General features: G+C 46.4%; 1 protein-coding gene across 2 annotated transcripts in view; it reads left to right on the forward strand.

The window, feature by feature from the left end:
- Positions 1-20,406, forward strand: part of LOC141169943 (uncharacterized) — a 183,256-nt gene that overhangs the window by 6,001 nt on the left and 156,849 nt on the right. For both annotated transcript variants that reach the window (XM_073655132.1, XM_073655131.1), the window contains exon 2: positions 15,471-15,593. In XM_073655132.1, the coding sequence (XP_073511233.1) occupies positions 15,471-15,593 (123 nt within the window). The remainder of the gene's footprint in view (positions 1-15,470; positions 15,594-20,406) is intronic.

A 20,406-nucleotide genomic window follows, 5' to 3' on the forward strand; every position in this document is an offset into this window, starting at 1 on the left:
AGTTCAACTTCACCAATTTTGATGGTCACCTCCTTGAATCCCACCTGTGGTACGGGCTGACCATTGCTGGCGATGATGCTCAAATCGTTATCTGGGTAGCGGGTAATATCTGAGTCATTCCAGTGCCGCTTGAAAAGCACATAGGGGATGGTGGTTACCTGCGACCCGGTGTCCAACAGTGCAGTCATAGGAATGCCATCCAGCACCACAGGCAAGACCGGTCGTCCCCCTACCTACTTATCACACCAGCTCGATGGGCCTTGTGGTCTTATGCCTGGGGGTCGGCCCTCTGCCCCAGGTTGGGCCCGTTTAAATAACAGTACCTTGCCATATGTCCTGGTTGGTTGCAGCGTCGGCAGATGGGTTGTCAGTCCTGGTCGTAGCGGTCGCTGGGCCTTCCTCTGGAAGATGGGATCCTCCTCTGTCGGCGCCAAGGGATGTCCTCCGGACTGGAAGCCAGCTGGATCTTTCCTGGGGGGGACACCTGTAAAGACTGCACAGTTCTGGTTAGCGTGGCAATGCTTTTGGTCAGCTCTTGGACCTGATGGTGCACGTCTGCAGCCGGGGCTTTGTCCAAAGCCTGTGCATCAGCTCCCACAGGGTCTGCAGACAAGGGCGCCGCCTCCTGGTGATAGGTAATAGCAGGGCGCCTGTGGGTTACAGCGCCACCTGGTGCCAGTTCTCGGAGCACCCGGATAGCCCTGTCTTTGAACTGCACAAAGTTCAAATCAGGGTTCTGCAAGGCCATTACACGCAACTGGGTTCGGTGGGTGCTGAACTGTAGACCCTCAATGAACTGTTCAGTCAACAGCTTATCCTCATTCCGCACGCTGTCAGGGTCTGCCTGCTTAATGGCTCTCATGGCCTCCTGAAAATTCAAAGCATAGTCCCGTATACTGTCTTGTGCCCGCTGTTTTCATCCATAAAATTTTAATTTGATCTCTGCTGAGGTGCGGGTATCAAAAGTGTCCTTTAGACTGGCCAGTATTTCCTTTACAGTCCCCTTTTCCCTGGCTGACCAGGACTTCACTTCTCTTTGGGCTGCTCCGATTAACTGACCTATCAGAATGCTCACTTTTTGTTCCTCGGACAGGGGGTATACTTTGAATAGGCTATTCAGTCTTTCTTTAAAGTCGCTCAGGGTATGCGACTCCCCTGAGTACTGGGGTAACCATGCCGCTCCGGGGATATACGGCATCGTGAACGGCATCACTGAGGCAGCAGCCGCGCTGGCGGTGGGAGCTCCCTCCATTCCTGGTGTCTTCCTCCCCCCTAGTTAACCGTGGCCTACCTTCCGTTGCTTCTACTTCGTAGGCCGCAGCTCCGCAGGCGATCGTCGGGGCCAAGGACCTCGCATCGCGCGCTGGTGACGCCTGCATCCGCTGGGCTCTTCCAGGACCTTGCGCAGCTTCAGTACATAAGGCGGGGCTTCAGCTCTTGCGTGCTTTTGGCGTCCACGCCCCTCTTCTTCCCGTGCGCCGTCCCAAAAATGGCGCCCAGTGGCGGTAAAATGGCTGCGAATGGTGGGAAAATGGCTGCGGATGGTGGGAAACTTCACCACGGTAAGTATCACAGTCTTTCTTAAGGCACGCAGTACCCGGTGGTTGCGGGCATGAAGTCCTGCCGACTACGCCGAAGTTGACGCGCCCCCTGGGCTGTGTGCGAGGGAATACCCGGAGCCAGGTCTCTGTGTAATATCAGGGGTTGTAGTCTCCGTGGCGGCGACCCGGTCCTGTGGCTCAGGGTGGTCAAACCAGTGGCGGATCTGTTTACTTGGTTTTTTAATGTTCAAATGTCCGACTACAACACCCGTGGATTGCGGTCACTGAGAACCACCGCTGCGGGGCAGACCGCTGAGGCTGATGTTGTGTGCGCAGCAGAGGGTAGTATAACTCCCCACGGGAGGAGTATAGCCTCAGGGCAGCTTGTGTAGATGGTGAGGGTTGTGGTGCATGGGCGCAGCAGAAATGACTCAGAGTCCGTGCAGTGCAGTTCAGGGTCTTTATTGTTGGTAATGAAGAAGGCCCTGCTGGGAGTACTGGCTAACATTAGAGGCCTGGTCAGTCTGTGAGCGAACAAGAGTCCCCCTGGCCAGGTGGAGGTGTACGCCTTCCCATCTGACTGCATTCTTCCTGGCTACCTTGCTGTAGTCGTGTAGTAGCCCACTTCCCTGAGTGTACCGTGTGGTGCTCACCCGTATGGCTGGTGACTTGGGGCCTTTGGTTCCTTCCACTCCTCGATGGCGGTGTGACTGAGCCTCCGGGCTTTCTATGGCCAGAGGACCTGAAATCCCCTGCCAGGTGGTTTCTGCTGCTGGATGTGGATATCCTCGCAGCCTTGGACTCCGGTGTCCGGTTCTCTGGGTCTTCGGCCAGGACGAGCTCTACTAGCTCCAGTCCCTGGTCTTCAGCTCCTGTCTCCTACAGAGCTCTTTGCTGCTCCTCTGTCCCTTCCTCTGGAAATAACTAACTAACCCCGCCCCAGATCCAGTCTATAAAGGGCGGGTTCCTCCCCTCCCTGGACTGGGGCAGGAGGCGTTGGATGTAATAGTGCTCCTGACCAGGAAAACCCTTGCTCGCTCTCAGACATGGTATTTCTACCACTGTGGCAACCAGACCCCTGGGGAGCCATACAGGCATATATGTTGAAGAACCATCAATCAGCAGATTGCTGCACATGTGGAAACTGATAATTGTCATCAACACAGGCTCATATAGAGGCTCGGGGCGGGACATGGTATACATATTCATGGCAGTGGATGTGTCATATGTTAATCTCCCAGGCACGCCCCTATATCTGCCTCCCATCTCCCATTCAATCTCTTTCTTTTCAAACAGTTCCTCTCATTTACAAGTGTAATAGGATCTGTGCCATTATTGGACTACAAGAAAAGATGATTATCTCATCATAAGAGACAAGGGGTTGTATGTTGTTCGTGGGTGCTCATGAATATGGGCCACTCCCATGTGCAGGTGCTAGTGGCACACATCGCACCGGTGCGCTGGGGGAGCGCATCCATCAGCCACGTCAGAGAGGGCGGTCCGGTCACTCGACCAGCCACAACACACCCACGTGTGCACGTGAGCGAAGGACCTGGCACGTGACCGGAGCGACGATCCCCAAAGACACAGCGATGAATGCGCGTCACCGCATGGCGGTGCGACCGCGCGCCTGACCTCCCTTGAGAAAACATCACATGCTGTACGGGTAAGGAGACTAAATATGAAAAATGGGCTATTATCCTATGGCAGATCAAAGGAACTTCTTAAAAAGTATGTAAAGCTATCCACATTCCATAATCAAGTAAATTCCTCAAAATCTCAATAAGTCAAAAGTGGATCATACCTGTGTAAAAACAAGCAGTATAGCTCATACACATAATTCATATGCAATGTCCCACACTTATCAAGAGATATATATGTATATATATTCATATCAAACTAAAAAGAGATATCACAAGGAAAAGTACATATATATATCAGGTCTCATAGAAATTCTTGAACTAAGCTTGTAGATCCATCATAAGTCCATATAGTCCAGATGAAATAGAACTTATAGGACATCCCACTTGTCATGTAGATAGCATCCAAAGAGGATTATTCGTAATTCCACCTCCCAACACAACCAGCTGTATATTCCACATGGCGGGAAAATGGACCATCTATCGCGGTATATATGTATGCTCTTCTAAAATATGGGAATTGGATGTTTCGCCCCCAGCAGTTCTCCCCCAGCAGTTCGCCCCCAGCAGTTCGCCCCCAGCAGTTCGCCCCCAGCAGTTCGCCCCCGGGTACATTTCGCCCCCGCACATTTCATCCCCAGCATTTGGCTGATAGGGGCAAAATGTGCGGGGGCGAAATGTACCGGGGGGCGAACTGCTGGGGGAGAACTGCTGGGGGCGAACTGCTGGGGGCGAACTGCTGGGGGCAAATTGCTGGGGGTGAAACTTCCTATAACCCTAAAATATAACAAAACAACAAACAACTTTAAACAACAGACAAGGATAAAAAGCATAAAAACAATGAAAAAGAGGGAAAGGGAATGAATGGAGAAAGAAAAATATACTATTTCTAATCATTCTAATCAAAGGAATGGAGCAAAACTCGGCGTGGAGGTCAGATCACCTGCGTGCTCAAATGGTTGGAAACAAAATGGATTTGGACCTCACGAAGCTTAAATCCAGATGGTTTGAATGAACGTGAGTTTTGCTCCATTCCTTTGATTAGAATAATTAGAAATAGTATATTTTTCTTTCTTCATTCATTCCCTTTCCCTCTCTTTCCTATTATATATCTATGTGGTTCTTATGCACATGTTTCTCTTATGGGATATCAGTCAGACACAACCTCGTACAGTTGTCACAATCACACAGTTGGATGCAATAATATGGTATATACCCTCACACAGACGCATACAGAATGGTCAGGTCCACTCACATACACTCAGATACACCATCAAAAAGTCTCATACTGCGGAGATAAGGGGAGCGAGAAAGAATAATGACTGACTTTATCAGTCTCCAAATATAATGGAAGTGGCAGAAAATATACTACTAGACCAAATATTAATCAATAGATGGGACCACATATCACGTATATGAGTCGGTGGGCATTTCTGTAATTGTGATCACAAGATAAAACATGTATAGTAGAGGGGGGACAAGAACACTGCGGGAAGGAGCGTTTCCAACAGCTGAGAAATAAAAGTACAAAGCAACTGGGAGACTTTCCTAAACCTCCTGAATAAGAGCTGCTTAATATATATAGAAAGAGACAAGAAAATAATACAAGAGGGAGGAGGTACGGAAATTATATAAGAGGGACGAGATGAGGAAATGATAAAAGAGGGAGGAGACAAGGAGATAATACAAAAGGGAGGAGAGGGTAAATAATACAAGAGGGATGAGAGGAGGAAATAATACAAGAGGGATGAGAGGAGGAAATAATACAAAATGGCAAAGAGGGGGAAATAATACAAGAGGGATGAGAGGAGGAAATAATACAAGAGGGATGAGAGGAGGAAATAATACAAGAGGGGGGAGACAAGGAGATAATACAAAAGAGAGGAGAGGGGAAATAATACAAGAGGGAGGAGGTAAGGAAATTATATAAGATGGACGAGATGAGGAAATGATAAAAGAGGGAGGAGACAAGGAGATAATACAAGAGGGAGGAGGTAAGGAAATTCTATAAGAGGGAAGAGATGAGGAAATGATACAAGAGGGAGGAGACAAGGAGATAATACAAAAGGGAGGAGAGGGGAAATAATACAAGAGGGATGAGAGGAGGAAATAATACAAAATGGCAAAGAGGGGGAAATAATACAAGAGGGAGGAGACAAGGAGATAATACAAAAGAGAGGAGAGGGGAAATAATACAAGAGGGTTGAGAGGAGGAAATAATGCAAAAGGGAGGAGAGGGGAAATAATACAAGAGGGATGAGAGGAGGAAATAATACAAGAGGGAGGAGATGAATAAATTATACAAGAGGGAGGAGATGAGGAAATAATACAAAAGGGAGGAGACAAGGAGATAATTCAAAAGGGAGGAGAGGGGAAATATTACAAGAGGGTTGAGAGGAGGAAATAATGCAAAAGGGAGGAGAGGGGAAATAATACAAGAGGGATAAGAGGAGGAAATAATACAAGAGGGAGGAGATGAAGAAATTATACAAGAGGGAGGAGATGAGGAAATAATACAAGAGGGAGGAGACAAGGAGATAATTCAAAAGGGAGGAGAGGGGAAATAATACAAGAGGGATGAGAGGAGGAAATAATACAAAATGGCAAAGAGGGGGAAATAATACAAGAGGGAGGAGACAAGGAGATAATACAAAAGAGAGGAGAGGGGAAATAATACAAGAGGGTTGAGAGGAGGAAATAATGCAAAAGGGAGGAGAGGGGAAATAATACAAGAGGGATAAGAGGAGGAAATAATACAAGAGGGATGAGAGGAGGAAATAATACAAGAGGGAGGAGATGAAGAAATTATACAAGAGGGAGGAGATGAGGAAATAATACAAGAGGGAGGAGACAAGGAGATAATTCAAAAGGGAGGAGAGGGGAAATATTACAAGAGGGTTGAGAGGAGGAAATAATGCAAACGGGAGGAGAGGGGAAATAATACAAGAGGGATGAGAGGAGGAAATAATACAAGAGGGAGGAGATGAAGAAATTATACAAGAGGGAGGAGATGAGGAAATAATACAAGAGGGAGGAGACAAGGAGATAATTCAAAAGGGAGGAGAGGGGAAATAATACAAGAGGGATGAGAGGAGGAAATAATACAAAATGGCAAAGAGGGGGAAATAATACAAGAGGGAGGAGACAAGGAGATAATACAAAAGAGAGGAGAGGGGAAATATTACAAGAGGGTTGAGAGGAGGAAATAATGCAAAAGGGAGGAGAGGGGAAATAATACAAGAGGGATAAGAGGAGGAAATAATACAAGAGGGAGGAGATGAAGAAATTATACAAGAGGGAGGAGATGAGGAAATAATACAAGAGGGAGGAGACAAGGAGATAATTCAAAAGGGAGGAGAGGGGAAATATTACAAGAGGCAAGAGAAGAGGAAATGATACAAGAGGGAGGAGATGAGGAAATGATATAAGAGGGAGGAGATAAGGAAATAATACAAGAGGGAAGAGATGAGGAAATAATACAATAGGGAAGAGATGGGGAAATAATACAATAGGGAAGATATGAGGAAATAATACAAGGGGGAGGAGACAAGGAAAATTACAAGATGGAAGAGACCAGGAAATAATACAAGAGGAAGGCGAGAGGGAAATAATACAAGAGGAAGATGAGGAATAAATAATACAAGAGGGAGGAGATGAGGAAATAATTAGTGATGAGCGAACATGCTCGCCACTACTCAGTACTTGCCCGAGCATCATGATGCTTGACAAGCTCGGCACTCAGTGAGCATTTCCGGGTTGCTCGGGCAGGAACTCGGGTCCCCTCCCTGCATGTTTGGCGCTCTTTAGAGAGCCAATGAACATGCAGGGATTGCTTGCCATGCACTGTAATGCCGTAGCCATGTTGGTTGTGGGCATTACTGTGATTGGCTGGCCGCACAGCGTCATCAGGTCTATATCAGACCCGGCGCTGCCATGCTCGTCACAGTCTACCCCGGAAACAGGCCGAGCAGGGAGAGCTGCTGCTGAGCTAGGGAGAGATTTGCTTGTTTATAGTTAGTGTAGGTATTCCACAGCATATCTATATATATATATACACACATATATATATATATATATAAATATATCCATCTGAACTAACAGTCCTTCTAAGGACTAATCCAGCTGAATATATTCAGTGGTGATAGCAGGAGTTAGGCAGGCAGTGTATGTGGCAGACTGCTGTGCATATAGTGCAAGAGGCTCCATTGAACGTCCTGTCTGCTGCTGCTATAATTACAGATACTTGTAGACATAGCCCCAGATATCAGGGGCCAGGGCTATTTTTTTTTTATCTGAATCCCGGTTATTTTCTTAAAAAGCAAGGCAGGCAGGGTATGTGACAGACTGCAGTGCATGATACAGCACAAGAGGGTCCATTGCATGTTCTGACTGATCCTGCTAATACAGATATTTGTAGATAAAGCCCCAGGTATCAGGGGCCAAGGCTAATTTTTTTGTTATTTTTATCGTAATCCTGATTATTTGCTTAAAAAGCAATCCAGAGTACAACATTTTTCTGCTCCATTTGCTTGTTAGCACTGCAGAATACAGCCAGATATTTTCCATAATACAGCGATAAAAATCCCGAAAATAAAACTGAACTTGGAAAACATTGGCCTCCATTTCCATTTTGTTGCAGTGTGTCAGTGACAGCTCACACAAGGTCTCTGTGAAGAATAGTATTAGTAAACTACAGGCCTGCTATTTAAAACCGTGGTTCTCTGTCAGACGTATCACATATAATTGCGTTCCAAAATCAGCCATTTCTAGAGAACGTGGAAAATATTGTCCTCCATTTAAAATGGGCAAACTGAGTGGCAAGGGACGGGAAGTGGACGTGATAGTGATGGTGCATGCAGAGGCCGTGGGCAAGTTGAAATTGTGCCACAACAAACACCCACATCTTGTCGCTCGACCTTCCTGTTCCATTTACTAGGGGACTGCAGAACACCACTATTGAACCTAAAGCAGTGTCAAAAGGTTGTTGGTTGGATAGCTGATAATGCTTACAGTCACTTTGCCACCACCACGACCACCTTGTCTTCCACACGGTCAAGTCTCAACAGCCGTGAGTCTGGGTCGCATATTCCTCACCCTGATCCTCCTTCCTCCCACCAAGCTGGATGCCCGGAGACAACTGATCCCATACTTGGACACTCCGAAGAGCTGTTCACTTTTCCATATGTAGATTCGGGCCTCTCGCCCGGCCAGCTTAAAGCAAGTCAAGAGGAAAACGCGTGTAGCGATGCCCAAATATTTGAGCAACCACGGTCACACGAAGGCAATGATGGGAAAGTGCAAGAGGTGGATGAGTATGATAACACACAATTGCCAGAAAGTCAGGAGGAGGGCGACGACGTGGTGGATGATATAGTAACTGACCCAACCTGGCAGGAGGACATGCAGAGTGAGGACACCAGCACACAGAGGGAGGGAGGCGTAGCACCACAACAGGCAGGAAGAAGCAGTGTGGTGGCCGCAGACAGAAGGTGGGAAAGTGTTCTCTGTAATGCCAACACGACGGAAGTTGCCAGTACAACTGTTAGGTTTTCCCGAGTCTGGTTGTTTTTTTAAAGATTTTGCAGATAACCCCAAAACTGCTATTTGCACCACCTCCCAGGCCAGCATCAGCAGGGGTAGCAAAACTAGCAGCCTGAACACCACCAGCATGATCAGGTACATGGCAGCAAAGCATCCGACTAAGTGAGCCGAACCCCAGGGTCCAGAAACAATGTCTGCAGGTGACACCACTGCTCTTTCCACTGTTGTGCATGCACGCCAATCCCTTCTCCATGGCACATGCCAAGATGGCTCCCGCCCTGCACGTGTCGTTGCACACTCTCAACTAGCACCATCAGCAAGCATGTCCATGTCCTTGTCCCAGTGCAGCAATCAGTTGTCCCTACCCCCGTCCTTGGAACACAAGTGCAAATACGCAGCCAACGCCCCACAGATCACACTACTAAATTCATACATTTCGCAAATGCTTGCTCTCAGAATGTTGCCTTTTAGGCTTGTGGAGATGGAAGCTTTCCGCAACCTGATGGCGGCTGCCGTCCCTCGGTACTCAGTCCCCAGCCACCACTATTTCTCCCGGTGTGATATCCCTGCATTACACAAGCAAGTGTCCCACAACATTAGCCTTGCCCTCAACAACGCAGCTACTGGGAAAGTCCACCTAACCGCAGACATGTGGACAAGTGCTTGTGGGCAGGGACGGTCCATCTCGCTGACGGCACACTGGGTTAACATAGTGGAAGCAGGGACCCAGTCGGACTTTGGGACGGAACACGTCCTCCCGATGCCGAGGATTGCGGGCCCTGGGTCAATCAGGGTTGCCCCCACATTCTACAGCTCCTGCACCTACTCCTCAGCCTCCTCTTCAGCCTCCATCTCCGAAATGACCACATCAGTAACAAGCTGGAAGCACTGCAGCACTGTCTAGGCCAAGGGGCAACAGGCTGTGCTGAAGCTAATATGCTTACGTGACAAACCGCACACCGCTGAAGAGTTGTGGACAGCTCTGAAAGAGAAGGCAGATCTGTGGCTGACACCGCTGACCCTACAGCCAGGCATGGTCGTGTGTGACAATGGCCGGAACCTGGTAGCGGCTCTGAAATGAGGCAAGCTCACACAAGTACCATGCCTGGCCCATGTGCTTAAACTCGTGGTTCAGCGATTTCTCAAAACCTTCCCAGATCTGCTTGTCAAAGTATGTACATGCCCATTTAAGAAAGTCAGCTACAGCTTCCACTGCCCTTGCCGTGCTTCAGCAGCGTTTGCAGCTTCCAGCTCACCGACTGGTGTGTGATGTCCCCACGTTATGGAACTCTACATTGCAGATGTTGGGAACGATTTGTGAGCAGAGGAGGGCAGTTATTGACTACCAGCGTCAACAAGGCTGTCAGTATTCATGTCAGACTCTCAGCCACATAGAAATGCACGTGATGGCACACTGCATGAGGTAAAATCATCTTTTTATTCATGTCAGGATTAAAACATGGAAGCTGGGGGAGCGGGTCCACAGTTGGACAATGGCCTTTTCGGGTGCCAAGCACTTAAGTCTAACTTAGGACCAAGTTGGACCCTGAGAAGAGTGCTTGGTGCGCGAAAAGGCCATCGTCCTACTGTGGATCCGCAGGGTGATTACACACAGCCTAACCTCATCTCATCGCAATGTGGGTTGGGTGACAATGAGGAAGAGGAGGAAGAAAAAGAGGAGCTAGTTTCCTGTGCTATAGACGGTACTACCTGCACAGCTGTCATACCGTCTGTTCAGCGTGGATGGCCTGAGGACAGGGAGGAGGAGGAGGAGAGCATGGTCACTTGTTCTCTTGGTGAGGACACGGAAGTCTTGCCTGTTAGCAGTCTGGCACACATGGCTGAGTTTACGTTACGCTGTCTTTCCCGTGACCCTTGCATTGTCCAAATTTTGGGTGACCGTCATTACTGGTTGGTGACACTTCTAGACCCACGCTACAAGGAGAACTTTCTGTCTCTTATTCCCATGCAGGACAAGCCTAATAAAATGGGGCAGTATGAGAAGTCTCTTGTTGTGGAATTATTAAAAAAATTCCCATCTGAAAATGCTGGCGAACGAGGTCACAGTTTGTTGGACATCCAAGGAGTACAGGCGAGAGAGACACAACTTCAATCCAGCAGAGGCAGGGGAACACTGTCAAAGTTCTGGGACAGTTTTCTCAGTTTTCTCAGACCCTCACATTGCACAGGCCCTGAGGCGTGGGGTACTCTCAAAAGGAGAGAAAAGTTTTGGAAGATGATGAGGGAGAACCTTGCCGACCGTACCAATGTCCTTTGTGATTCCTCTGTGCCTTATAATTATTGGGTATCCAAGCTGGACATGTAGTATGAACTGGCTCTCTACACCTTGGAGGACCTGGTTTGCCCTGCCACTAGCGTTTTATCAGAGCGGGTTTTTAGTGCTGCCGGGGAGATTTTAACTGATAAGTGCATCCGCCTGTCAACTGAAAATGCTGACAGGCTGACTCTTATAAAAATGAACAAGGGCTGGATTGGGCCAGACTTCTCAACACCACCGAATGATAGCGGCATAACATAAACTCAAGTACAGTGTCTTTTTTTGGGAGGTCTATTCCCATGCACCTCTGTCTTCACACCCAGACATTGGTATACACTTCCTGATTTTGTCTATTTTCTCTTGTCCTCCTCTTTCTCCTCATCCTCATCCTCCACCACCATATTACCACCATATTTACCACATCTACATATCTTGCAAGGGGCATTCATTGCATAAGCAAACAGTATGAGAGACCCACTTCCTAATAATGGGAACATTGTTTTCAGGAGGCCCTCCGACTTCTATGTCTCTTGCAAGAGGCATTGGAGTTCCTTCAAATTTTTGGCAGCCGTTGCATTCACTGCATAGGCAAACGGTATGGGAGACCCATTCCTTTCTAATGGGAATATCTTGTTACTATGGCCCACCTCTACGTGTCTTTAAATTGTTATTAGGGTTTTTCCTAAATTTTGGAAGCCGTTGGACTCACTGCATACCCTATAAATGGGTAGCAGAACTGCTCCTTTCCAGGAACATATCGTTACCGAGGCCCATTTCTATGTGTCTTTAAATTGTTATTGGGGTTTTTCCAAATTTTGGCAGTCCTTGCAGTCACTGCTTGGGCATTACCACTATAGGAGACCCGCTCCGTTATAATGGTAACATTTTTTTTACTCAGGCCCTCCTCTATGTCTCTTCAAAGGGGTATTGGGTTGCGTTCAAATTTTTGGCAGCCCTTGCAGTCACTGGATATGCAATAACAGTATAGGAGACCCACTTGTTAATAATAGGAACAACAAAGCATAGCCGGCTAATGGATCTCTAACAATAGCGAGAGCCGACTGCTGGCCCTTTAAGAAAAGTAAGGGCCACCTGATGGCTCTATTAAAATAGGCTTTGTGACTTTCAGAGTCCCTCCATCATAAATGAAACACGATGTGTCTGATGATGTTTCACACACCACATGGCCAGATAAGGTAGTAAAATGTTAAAATGATATTTACCGGTGAATGTATTTTTCACGGTTTAAAGTAATGCAAAATTGCAAAAATGCATCAAAAATGCTATGTGTGAACATAGCCCAAGGTGTGGAGGAGCATTTTTGTTTTGGGTTATTTTTGTTTGCCTTATATACAAGTCATTACCCTGGAAAGGATGTTCCTTAACATTTTTCCCAGGAAAATCCATTTTGGTTTAGTTTTTGTATGCTTTATTGTGAGTCTGTAAAAGAGGACTAATACTCTGACAACGTTGTTGACAACAGTGACCTGGGAGTCAGGGATGCTTCTAGGGGTCTTCCCCATGCTGTTCCCATGTCATTTGAGCACTGTTCCTATTGATTTGGGCAACTTTTTGGCCCCCCACAGACCACCGGGGGGAGCCGCCTGAAAAATGCTCGAGTTTCCCATAGACTTACATTGAGCTCGTTACTCGGAGCTGGCACTTGAGCATTCCAATTTGCTCAACCCGAGCAACGACTACACGAGCATTTTAGTGCTCGCTCATCACTAGAAATAATACAAGAGGGAAGAGATGAGGAAATAATAGAAGAGGGAAGAGATGAGGAAATAATAGAACAGGGAGGAGAGGGGAAATAATACAAGAGGAAGGAAAGGGAGAAATAATACAAGAGGGAAGAGATGAGGAAATAATAGAAGAGGGAAGAGATGAGGAAATAATAGAAGAGGGAAGAGATGAGGAAATAATAGAAGAGGGAGGAGAGGGGAAATAATACAAGAGGAAGGAAAGGGAGAAATAATACAAGAGGGAAGAGATGAGGAAATAATAGAAGAGGGAAGAGATGAGGAAATAATAGAAGAGGGAAGAGATGAGGAAATAATAGAAGAGGGAGGAGAGGGGAAATAATACAAGAGGAAGGAAAGGGAGAAATAATACAAGAGGGAAGAGATGAGGAAATAATAGAAGAGGGAAGAGATGAGGAAATAATAGAAGAGGGAGGAGAGGGGAAATAATACAAGAGGAAGGAAAGGGAGAAATAATACAAGAGGAAGGAGAAGAGGAAATAATACAAGGGAGAGGAGATGAGGAAATAATACAAGAGGAAGGAAAGGGAGAAATAATACAAGAGGGAGGAGATGAGGAAATATTACAAGAGGAAGGAGAAGAGGAAATAATACAAGGGAGAGGAGATGAGGAAATAATACAAGAGGAAGCAAAGGGAGAAATAATACAAGAGGGAGGAGATGAGGAAATATTACAAGAGGAAGGAGATAGGGAAATAATACAAGAGGAAGGAGAAGAGGAAATAATACAAGGGAGAGGAGATGAGGAAATAATACAAGAGGAAGATGAGGGGGAAATAATACAAGAGGGAGGAGATGAGGAAATAATACAAGAGGAAGATGAGGGGGAAATAATACAAGAGGGAGGAGATGAGGAAATAATACAGGAGGGAGGAGACAAGGAAATAATACAAGAGGGAGGAGACAAGGAAATACCGTAATACAAGAGGAAGGAGAGGGGGAAATAATACAAGAGGGATGAGAAGAGGAAATAATACAAGGGAGAGGAGATGAGGAAATAATACAAGAGGAAGATGAGGGGGAAATAATACAAGAGGGAGGAGATGAGGAAATAATACAGGAGGGAGGAGACAAGGAAATAATACAAGAGGGAGGAGACAAGGAAATACCGTAATACAAGAGGAAGGAGAGGGGGAAATAATACAAGAGGGATGAGAAGAGGAAATAATACAATAGTCAGGAGATGAAGAAATAATACATGAGGAAGAAAAGAGGGAAATAATACAAGAGGGAAGAGATGAGGAAATAATACAAGGGGGAGGCGACAAGGAAATATTACAAGAGGGAGGAGATGAGGAAATAATGCAAGAAGGAGGAGACAATGAAATGATACAAGAGGAAAGAGAAGGGGAAATAATACTAGAGAGAAGAGACGAGGAAATAATACAAGAGGCAGGAGATAAGGAAATAATACAAGAGGAAGGCGACAAGGAGATAATACAAGAAAAAAGAGATAATATAAGAGGGAGGAGACGAGGAAATTATACAAAAGGGAGGAGACAAGAAAATTATACAGGGTTGAGGAGGTGAGGAAATAATACAAGAAGGAGAGGGAGAAATAATAGAAGAGGGAAGAGATGAGGAAATAATACAAGGGGGAGGAGATGAGGAAATATTACAAGAGGAAGGAGAGGGGGAAATAATGCAAGAGGGAGGTGATGAGGAAATAATACAAGGAGGAGGAGACGAGGAAATTATACAAGAGCAAGGAGACAAAAAAAATATATGAGATTGAGGACACGAGGAAATAATACAAGTGGGAAGAAACAAGGAAATAATACAAGAGAGAGTAGATAAGGAAATAATACAAGAGGAAGGAGACAAGAAAATTGTGCACCTCCAGGTCATTCACCTCCAGAGCAGGGAGCAAAACTGCTCTGCGAGCTCTGCAACAGTACCCATACCAAGGGAGAAAGGAAAAAAAAGGTCCAAACCCAAAATGTCATGTTTTTTTTTCCTTTTCAAAACGTGCTCGGCAGGCGATGATGTCACTCAGGGAGTGGGAAAGACTTAGTGCACACAGAGGGAAGAGGGAAAGGGAGCCCAGACACTATGGAAAGGGGGGAGTGGAGACCTCCTAGTCTGGTCTAGTGTCACCCTGTCTCAACTGCCAACCCTATATTGGCTCTTCACCAATCGCCGCACGCGTGACTCGCCCTGACTTTCCCTGGCATAAGGCTAAGGCTAGGGAAGGGAGGAGATGAGCACTAGTCGATCTCCATTAGACACTATAGACAATGAGGGTAGACAAACAGGGAGATTGCTTAGCTTTAGACGACTCCAGACAAATGTGCACACGGCCTCAAGCTCCAGAGAGGACGAAGTACTGCTCTTGCTAAAGCCGCACAAGTAGTAATGAATATCGCCGGCACCTCCCTCTCAGACACACCAGGTATTTATACACCCAGGTCAGGGAGCTAATTAGCCAGAGGGAGGTAGCCGCTGGGTCCTAGAGACAGTCACTAGCCTCTAAGAAGATGTCTGTAATGCCAAATGCAGAGATCTCCTGCAACCAACTGCTAGGCGACTGTCTGTCTCCTCTGACACACCTGTGACACATACATCCTCAGACAGATGAATACAGCCTGATATTCTATCACTCCATTTGTTGATATCAATTTCGTGGATTTATTTTCCTCTGTATAACACAGTAAATACCAGATGGAGATAAGCCCCTTTACATGACCAATTTTCTCTTGCGTTACAGAGACCCTACATGAGAGAGACAGTGATTTCTTGGATGATACCTATGAAAATGTCAATAAAGCACCTGTAGAGATAGAAGTCCCTGAAGTGCCCCCTAGTAGAAGATGGCATCCCCTTCTAACAGGTAGGTCAGAATTGTGAGCATCAAGATTCAGTGGCTCACATGTATCAATGAGACGCTGAGAAAAATCTATCTCTGCTATGTAAATGGGCAACATATCAATTATCAATATCTGTATGATGGCAGTTTTTAGCAACAGGGCCACCATTGAGGCCACCACCAGAGAGTGACTTCAAACATAGGATGAAGTGACACTGCCAAAGGGGTGACCATCAGAGGGTGACACTTTTCAGAAAGTGACACCAGTAGAGAGAGATCACCACCAGAAATTGACACCGGCATAGACTGATACAGCCAAAGAGTGACATTACCAGAGTGGTCACCATCAGAGGGTGACACTTTTCAGAAAGTGACACTAGTAGAGAGAGATCACCACCAGAGATTGACACCGTCATAGACTGATACTGCCAAAGAGTGACATTACCAGAGTGGTCATCATCAGAGGGTGACAATTTTCAGAAAGTGACACAAGTTGTCACTCAATGCCTTGGGACTGTGGGAACTAACCAGGTCCCTAGAAGTAGGACGCCCTAGTCCATTCCTGTCTCCCGGAATACTCCTCAAGGCGGAGATGCCGTGTTCACAATCCTTGGTATGCTTAATCAAACCGGCGGGAGTCACTGCCATTTCCTGGCACCTGCGCAAAAGAAATCTGCGGCGCAGAGCACAGGCCGATGATGAAGAAAAGCGTGCTCTATGTGAGCTGTATGTGAATGGCGCTCTGCACATGTACGGAAAGTCAGGGGGCACAGTGTACATCACAGGGCCCTGTGATGTGCAGGGGAGGAGGAATATGATAATTAAGCATATAGGCGGGGATTTGGGGGGGAATAATAAAGAGATGGACGGGGTTTCTTGGCGTCCCCCGGACTCCAAGCCTGTACAAAATAGAATTGATTAAAGCGCTTTTCTCTGCAATCAGACTTCTACTATGGCCATACAGGTAGGTATAGAGTTACATTTCTATCACCTGTATGCCCATAGTAGAGGTCAGATATCTCCCAGGGGGGACAGACTCCCATCAGACCTCTACTATGGCCATACAGGTAGGTATAGAGTTACATTTCTATCACCTGTATGCCCATAGTAGAGGTCAGATATCTCCCAAGGGGGACAGATTCTCATCAGACCTCTACTATGGCCATACAGGTAGGTATAGAGTTACATTTCTATCACCTGTATGCCCATAGTAGAGGTCAGATATCTCCCAAGGGGGACAGACTCCCATCAGACCTCTACTATGGACATACAGGTAGGTATAGAGTTACATTTCTATAACCTGTATGTCCATAGTAGAGGTCAGATATCTCCCAGGGGGGACAGACTCCCATCAGACCTCTACTATGGGCCATACAGGTAGTTATAGAGTTACATTTCTATCACCTGTATGTCCATAGTAGAGGTCAGATATCTCCCAGGGGGGAGAGATTCCCATCAGACCTCTACTATGGCCATACAGGTAGGTATAGAGTTACATTTCTATCACCTGTATGCCCATAGTAGAGGTCAGATATCTCCCAGGGAGGACAGATTCCCATCAGACCTCTACTATGGCCATACAGGTAGGTATAGAGTTACATTTCTATCACCTGTATGGCCATAGTAGAGGTCAGATATCTCCCAGGAGGGACAGATTCCCATCAGACCTCTACTATGGCCATACAGGTAGGTATAGAGTTACATTTCTATCACCTGTGTGCCCATAGTAGAGGTCAGATATCTCCCAGGGGGGACAGACTCCCATCAGACCTCTACTATGGCCATACAGGTAGGTATAGAGTTACATTTCTATCACCTGTATGGCCATAGTAGAGGTCAGATATCTCCCAGGGGGGACAGATTCCCATCAGACCTCTACTATGGCCATACAGGTAGGTATAGAGTTACATTTCTATCACCTGTATGCTCATAGTAGAGGTCAGATATCTCCCAGGGGGGACAGACTCCCATCAGACCTCTACTATGAGCCATACAGGTAGGTATAGAGTTACATTTCTATCATCTGTATGTCCATAGTAGAGGTCAGATATCTCCCAGGGAGGACAGATTCCCATCAGACCTCTACTATGGCCATACAGGTAGGTATAGAGTTACATTTCTATCACCTGTATGCCCATAGTAGAGGTCAGATATCTCCCAGTGGGGACAGATTCCCATCAGACCTCTACTATGGCCATACAGGTAGGTATAGAGTTACATTTCTATCACCTGTATGGCCATAGTAGAGGTCAGATATCTCCCAGGAGGGACAGATTCCCATCAGACCTCTACTATGGCCATACAGGTAGGTATAGAGTTACATTTCTATCACCTGTATGCCCATAGTAGAGGTCAGATATCTCCCAGTGGGGACAGATTCCCATCAGACCTCTACTATGGCCATACAGGTAGGTATAGAGTTACATTTCTATCACCTGTATGGCCATAGTAGAGGTCAGATATCTCCCAGGAGGGACAGATTCCCATCAGACCTCTACTATGGCCATACAGGTAGGTATAGAGTTACATTTCTATCACCTGTATGCCCATAGTAGAGGTCAGATATCTCCCAGGGGGACAGATTCCCATCAGACCTCTACTATGGGCCATACAGGTAGGTATAGAGTTACATTTCTATCACCTGTATGTCCATAGTAGAGGTCAGATATCTCCCAGGGAGGACAGATTCCCATCAGACCTCTACTATGGGCCATACAGGTAGGTATAGAGTTACATTTCTATCACCTGTATGCCCATAGTAGAGGTCAGATATCTCCCAGGGAGGACAGATTCCCATCAGACCTCTACTATGGACATACAGGTAGGTATAGAGTTACATTTCTATCACCTGTATGCCCATAGTAGAGGTCAGATATCTCCCAGGGGGGACAGATTCCCATCAGACCTCTACTATGGCCATACAGGTAGGTATAGAGTTACATTTTTATCACCTGTATGTCCATAGTAGAGGTCAGATATCTCCCAGGGGGGACAGATTCCCATCAGACCTCTACTATGAGCCATACAGGTAGGTATAGAGTTACATTTCTATCACCTGTATGTCCATAGTAGAGGTCATATATCTCCCAGGGGGGACAGATTCCCATCAGACCTCTACTATGGCCATACAGGTAGGTATAGAGTTACATTTCTATCACCTGTATGCCCATAGTAGAGGTCAGATATCTCCAGGGGGGACAGATTCCCATCAGACCTCTACTATGGCCATACAGGTAGGTATAGAGTTACATTTCTATCACCTGTATGCCCATAGTAGAGGTCAGATATCTCCCAGGGGGGACAGATTCCCATCAGACCCCTACTATGGCCATACAGGTAGGTATAGAGTTACATTTCTATCACCTGTATGTCCATAGTAGAGGTCAGATATCTCCCAGGGGGGACAGATTCCCATCAGACCTCTACTATGGCCATACAGGTAGGTATAGAGTTACATTTCTATCACCTGTATGTCCATAGTAGAGGTCAGATATCTCCCAGGGGGGACAGATTCCCATCAGACCCCTACTATGGCCATACAGGTAGGTATAGAGTTACATTTCTATCACCTGTATGTCCATAGTAGAGGTCAGATATCTCCCAGGGGGGACAGATTCCCATCAGACCCCTACTATGGCCATACAGGTAGGTATAGAGTTACATTTCTATCACCTGTATGTCCATAGTAGAGGTCAGATATCTCCCAGGGGGGACAGACTCCCATCAGACCTCTACTATGGCCATACAGGTAGGTATAGAGATACATTTCTATCACCTGTATGGCCATAGTAGAGGTCAGATATCTCCCAGGGGGGACAGATTCCCATCAGACCTCTACTATGGCCATACAGGTAGGTATAGAGTTACATTTCTATCACCTGTATGACCATAGTAGAGGTCAGATATCTCCCAGGGGGGACAGACTCCCATCAGACCTCTACTATGGCCATACAGGTAGGTATAGAGTTACATTTCTATCATCTGTATGCTCATAGTAGAGGTCAGATATCTCCCAGGAGGGACAGACTCCCATCAGACCTCTACTATGGCCATACAGGTAGGTATAGAGTTACATTTCTATCACCTGTATGGCCATAGTAGAGGTCAGATATCTCCCAGGGGGGACAGATTCCCATCAGACCTCTACTATGGCCATACAGGTAGGTATAGAGTTACATTTCTGTCACCTGTATGCCCATAGTAGAGGTCAGATATCTCCCAGGGGGAACAGACTCCCATCAGACCTCTACTATGAGCCATACAGGTAGGTATAGAGTTACATTTCTATCACCTGTATGTCCATAGTAGAGGTCAGATATCTCCCAGGAGGGACAGATTCCCATCAGACCTCTACTATGGCCATACAGGTAGGTATAGAGTTACATTTCTATCACCTGTATGTCCATAGTAGAGGTCAGATATCTCCCAGGGGGGACAGACTCCCATCAGACCGCTACTATGGCCATACAGGTACGTATAGAGTTACATTTCTATCACCTGTATGCCCATAGTAGAGGTCAGATATCTCCCAGGGGGGACAGATTCCCATCAGACCTCTACTATGGCCATACAGGTAGGTATAGAGTTACATTTCTATCACCTGTATGCCCATAGTAGAGGTCAGATATCTCCCAGGGGGGACAGATTCCCATCAGACCTCTACTATGGCCATACAGGTAGGTATAGAGTTACATTTCTATCACCTGTATGCCCATAGTAGAGGTCAGATATCTCCCAGGGGGGACAGATTCCCATCAGACCTCTACTATGGCCATACAGGTAGGTATAGAGTTACATTTCTATCACCTGTATGCCCATAGTAGAGGTCAGATATCTC

Source organism: Phyllobates terribilis, unplaced genomic scaffold (assembly GCF_046119375.1).
Source record: "Phyllobates terribilis strain yellow unplaced genomic scaffold, ASM4611937v1 Scaffold_1__5_contigs__length_1240528914, whole genome shotgun sequence".
NCBI lineage: Eukaryota > Metazoa > Chordata > Amphibia > Anura > Dendrobatidae > Phyllobates > Phyllobates terribilis.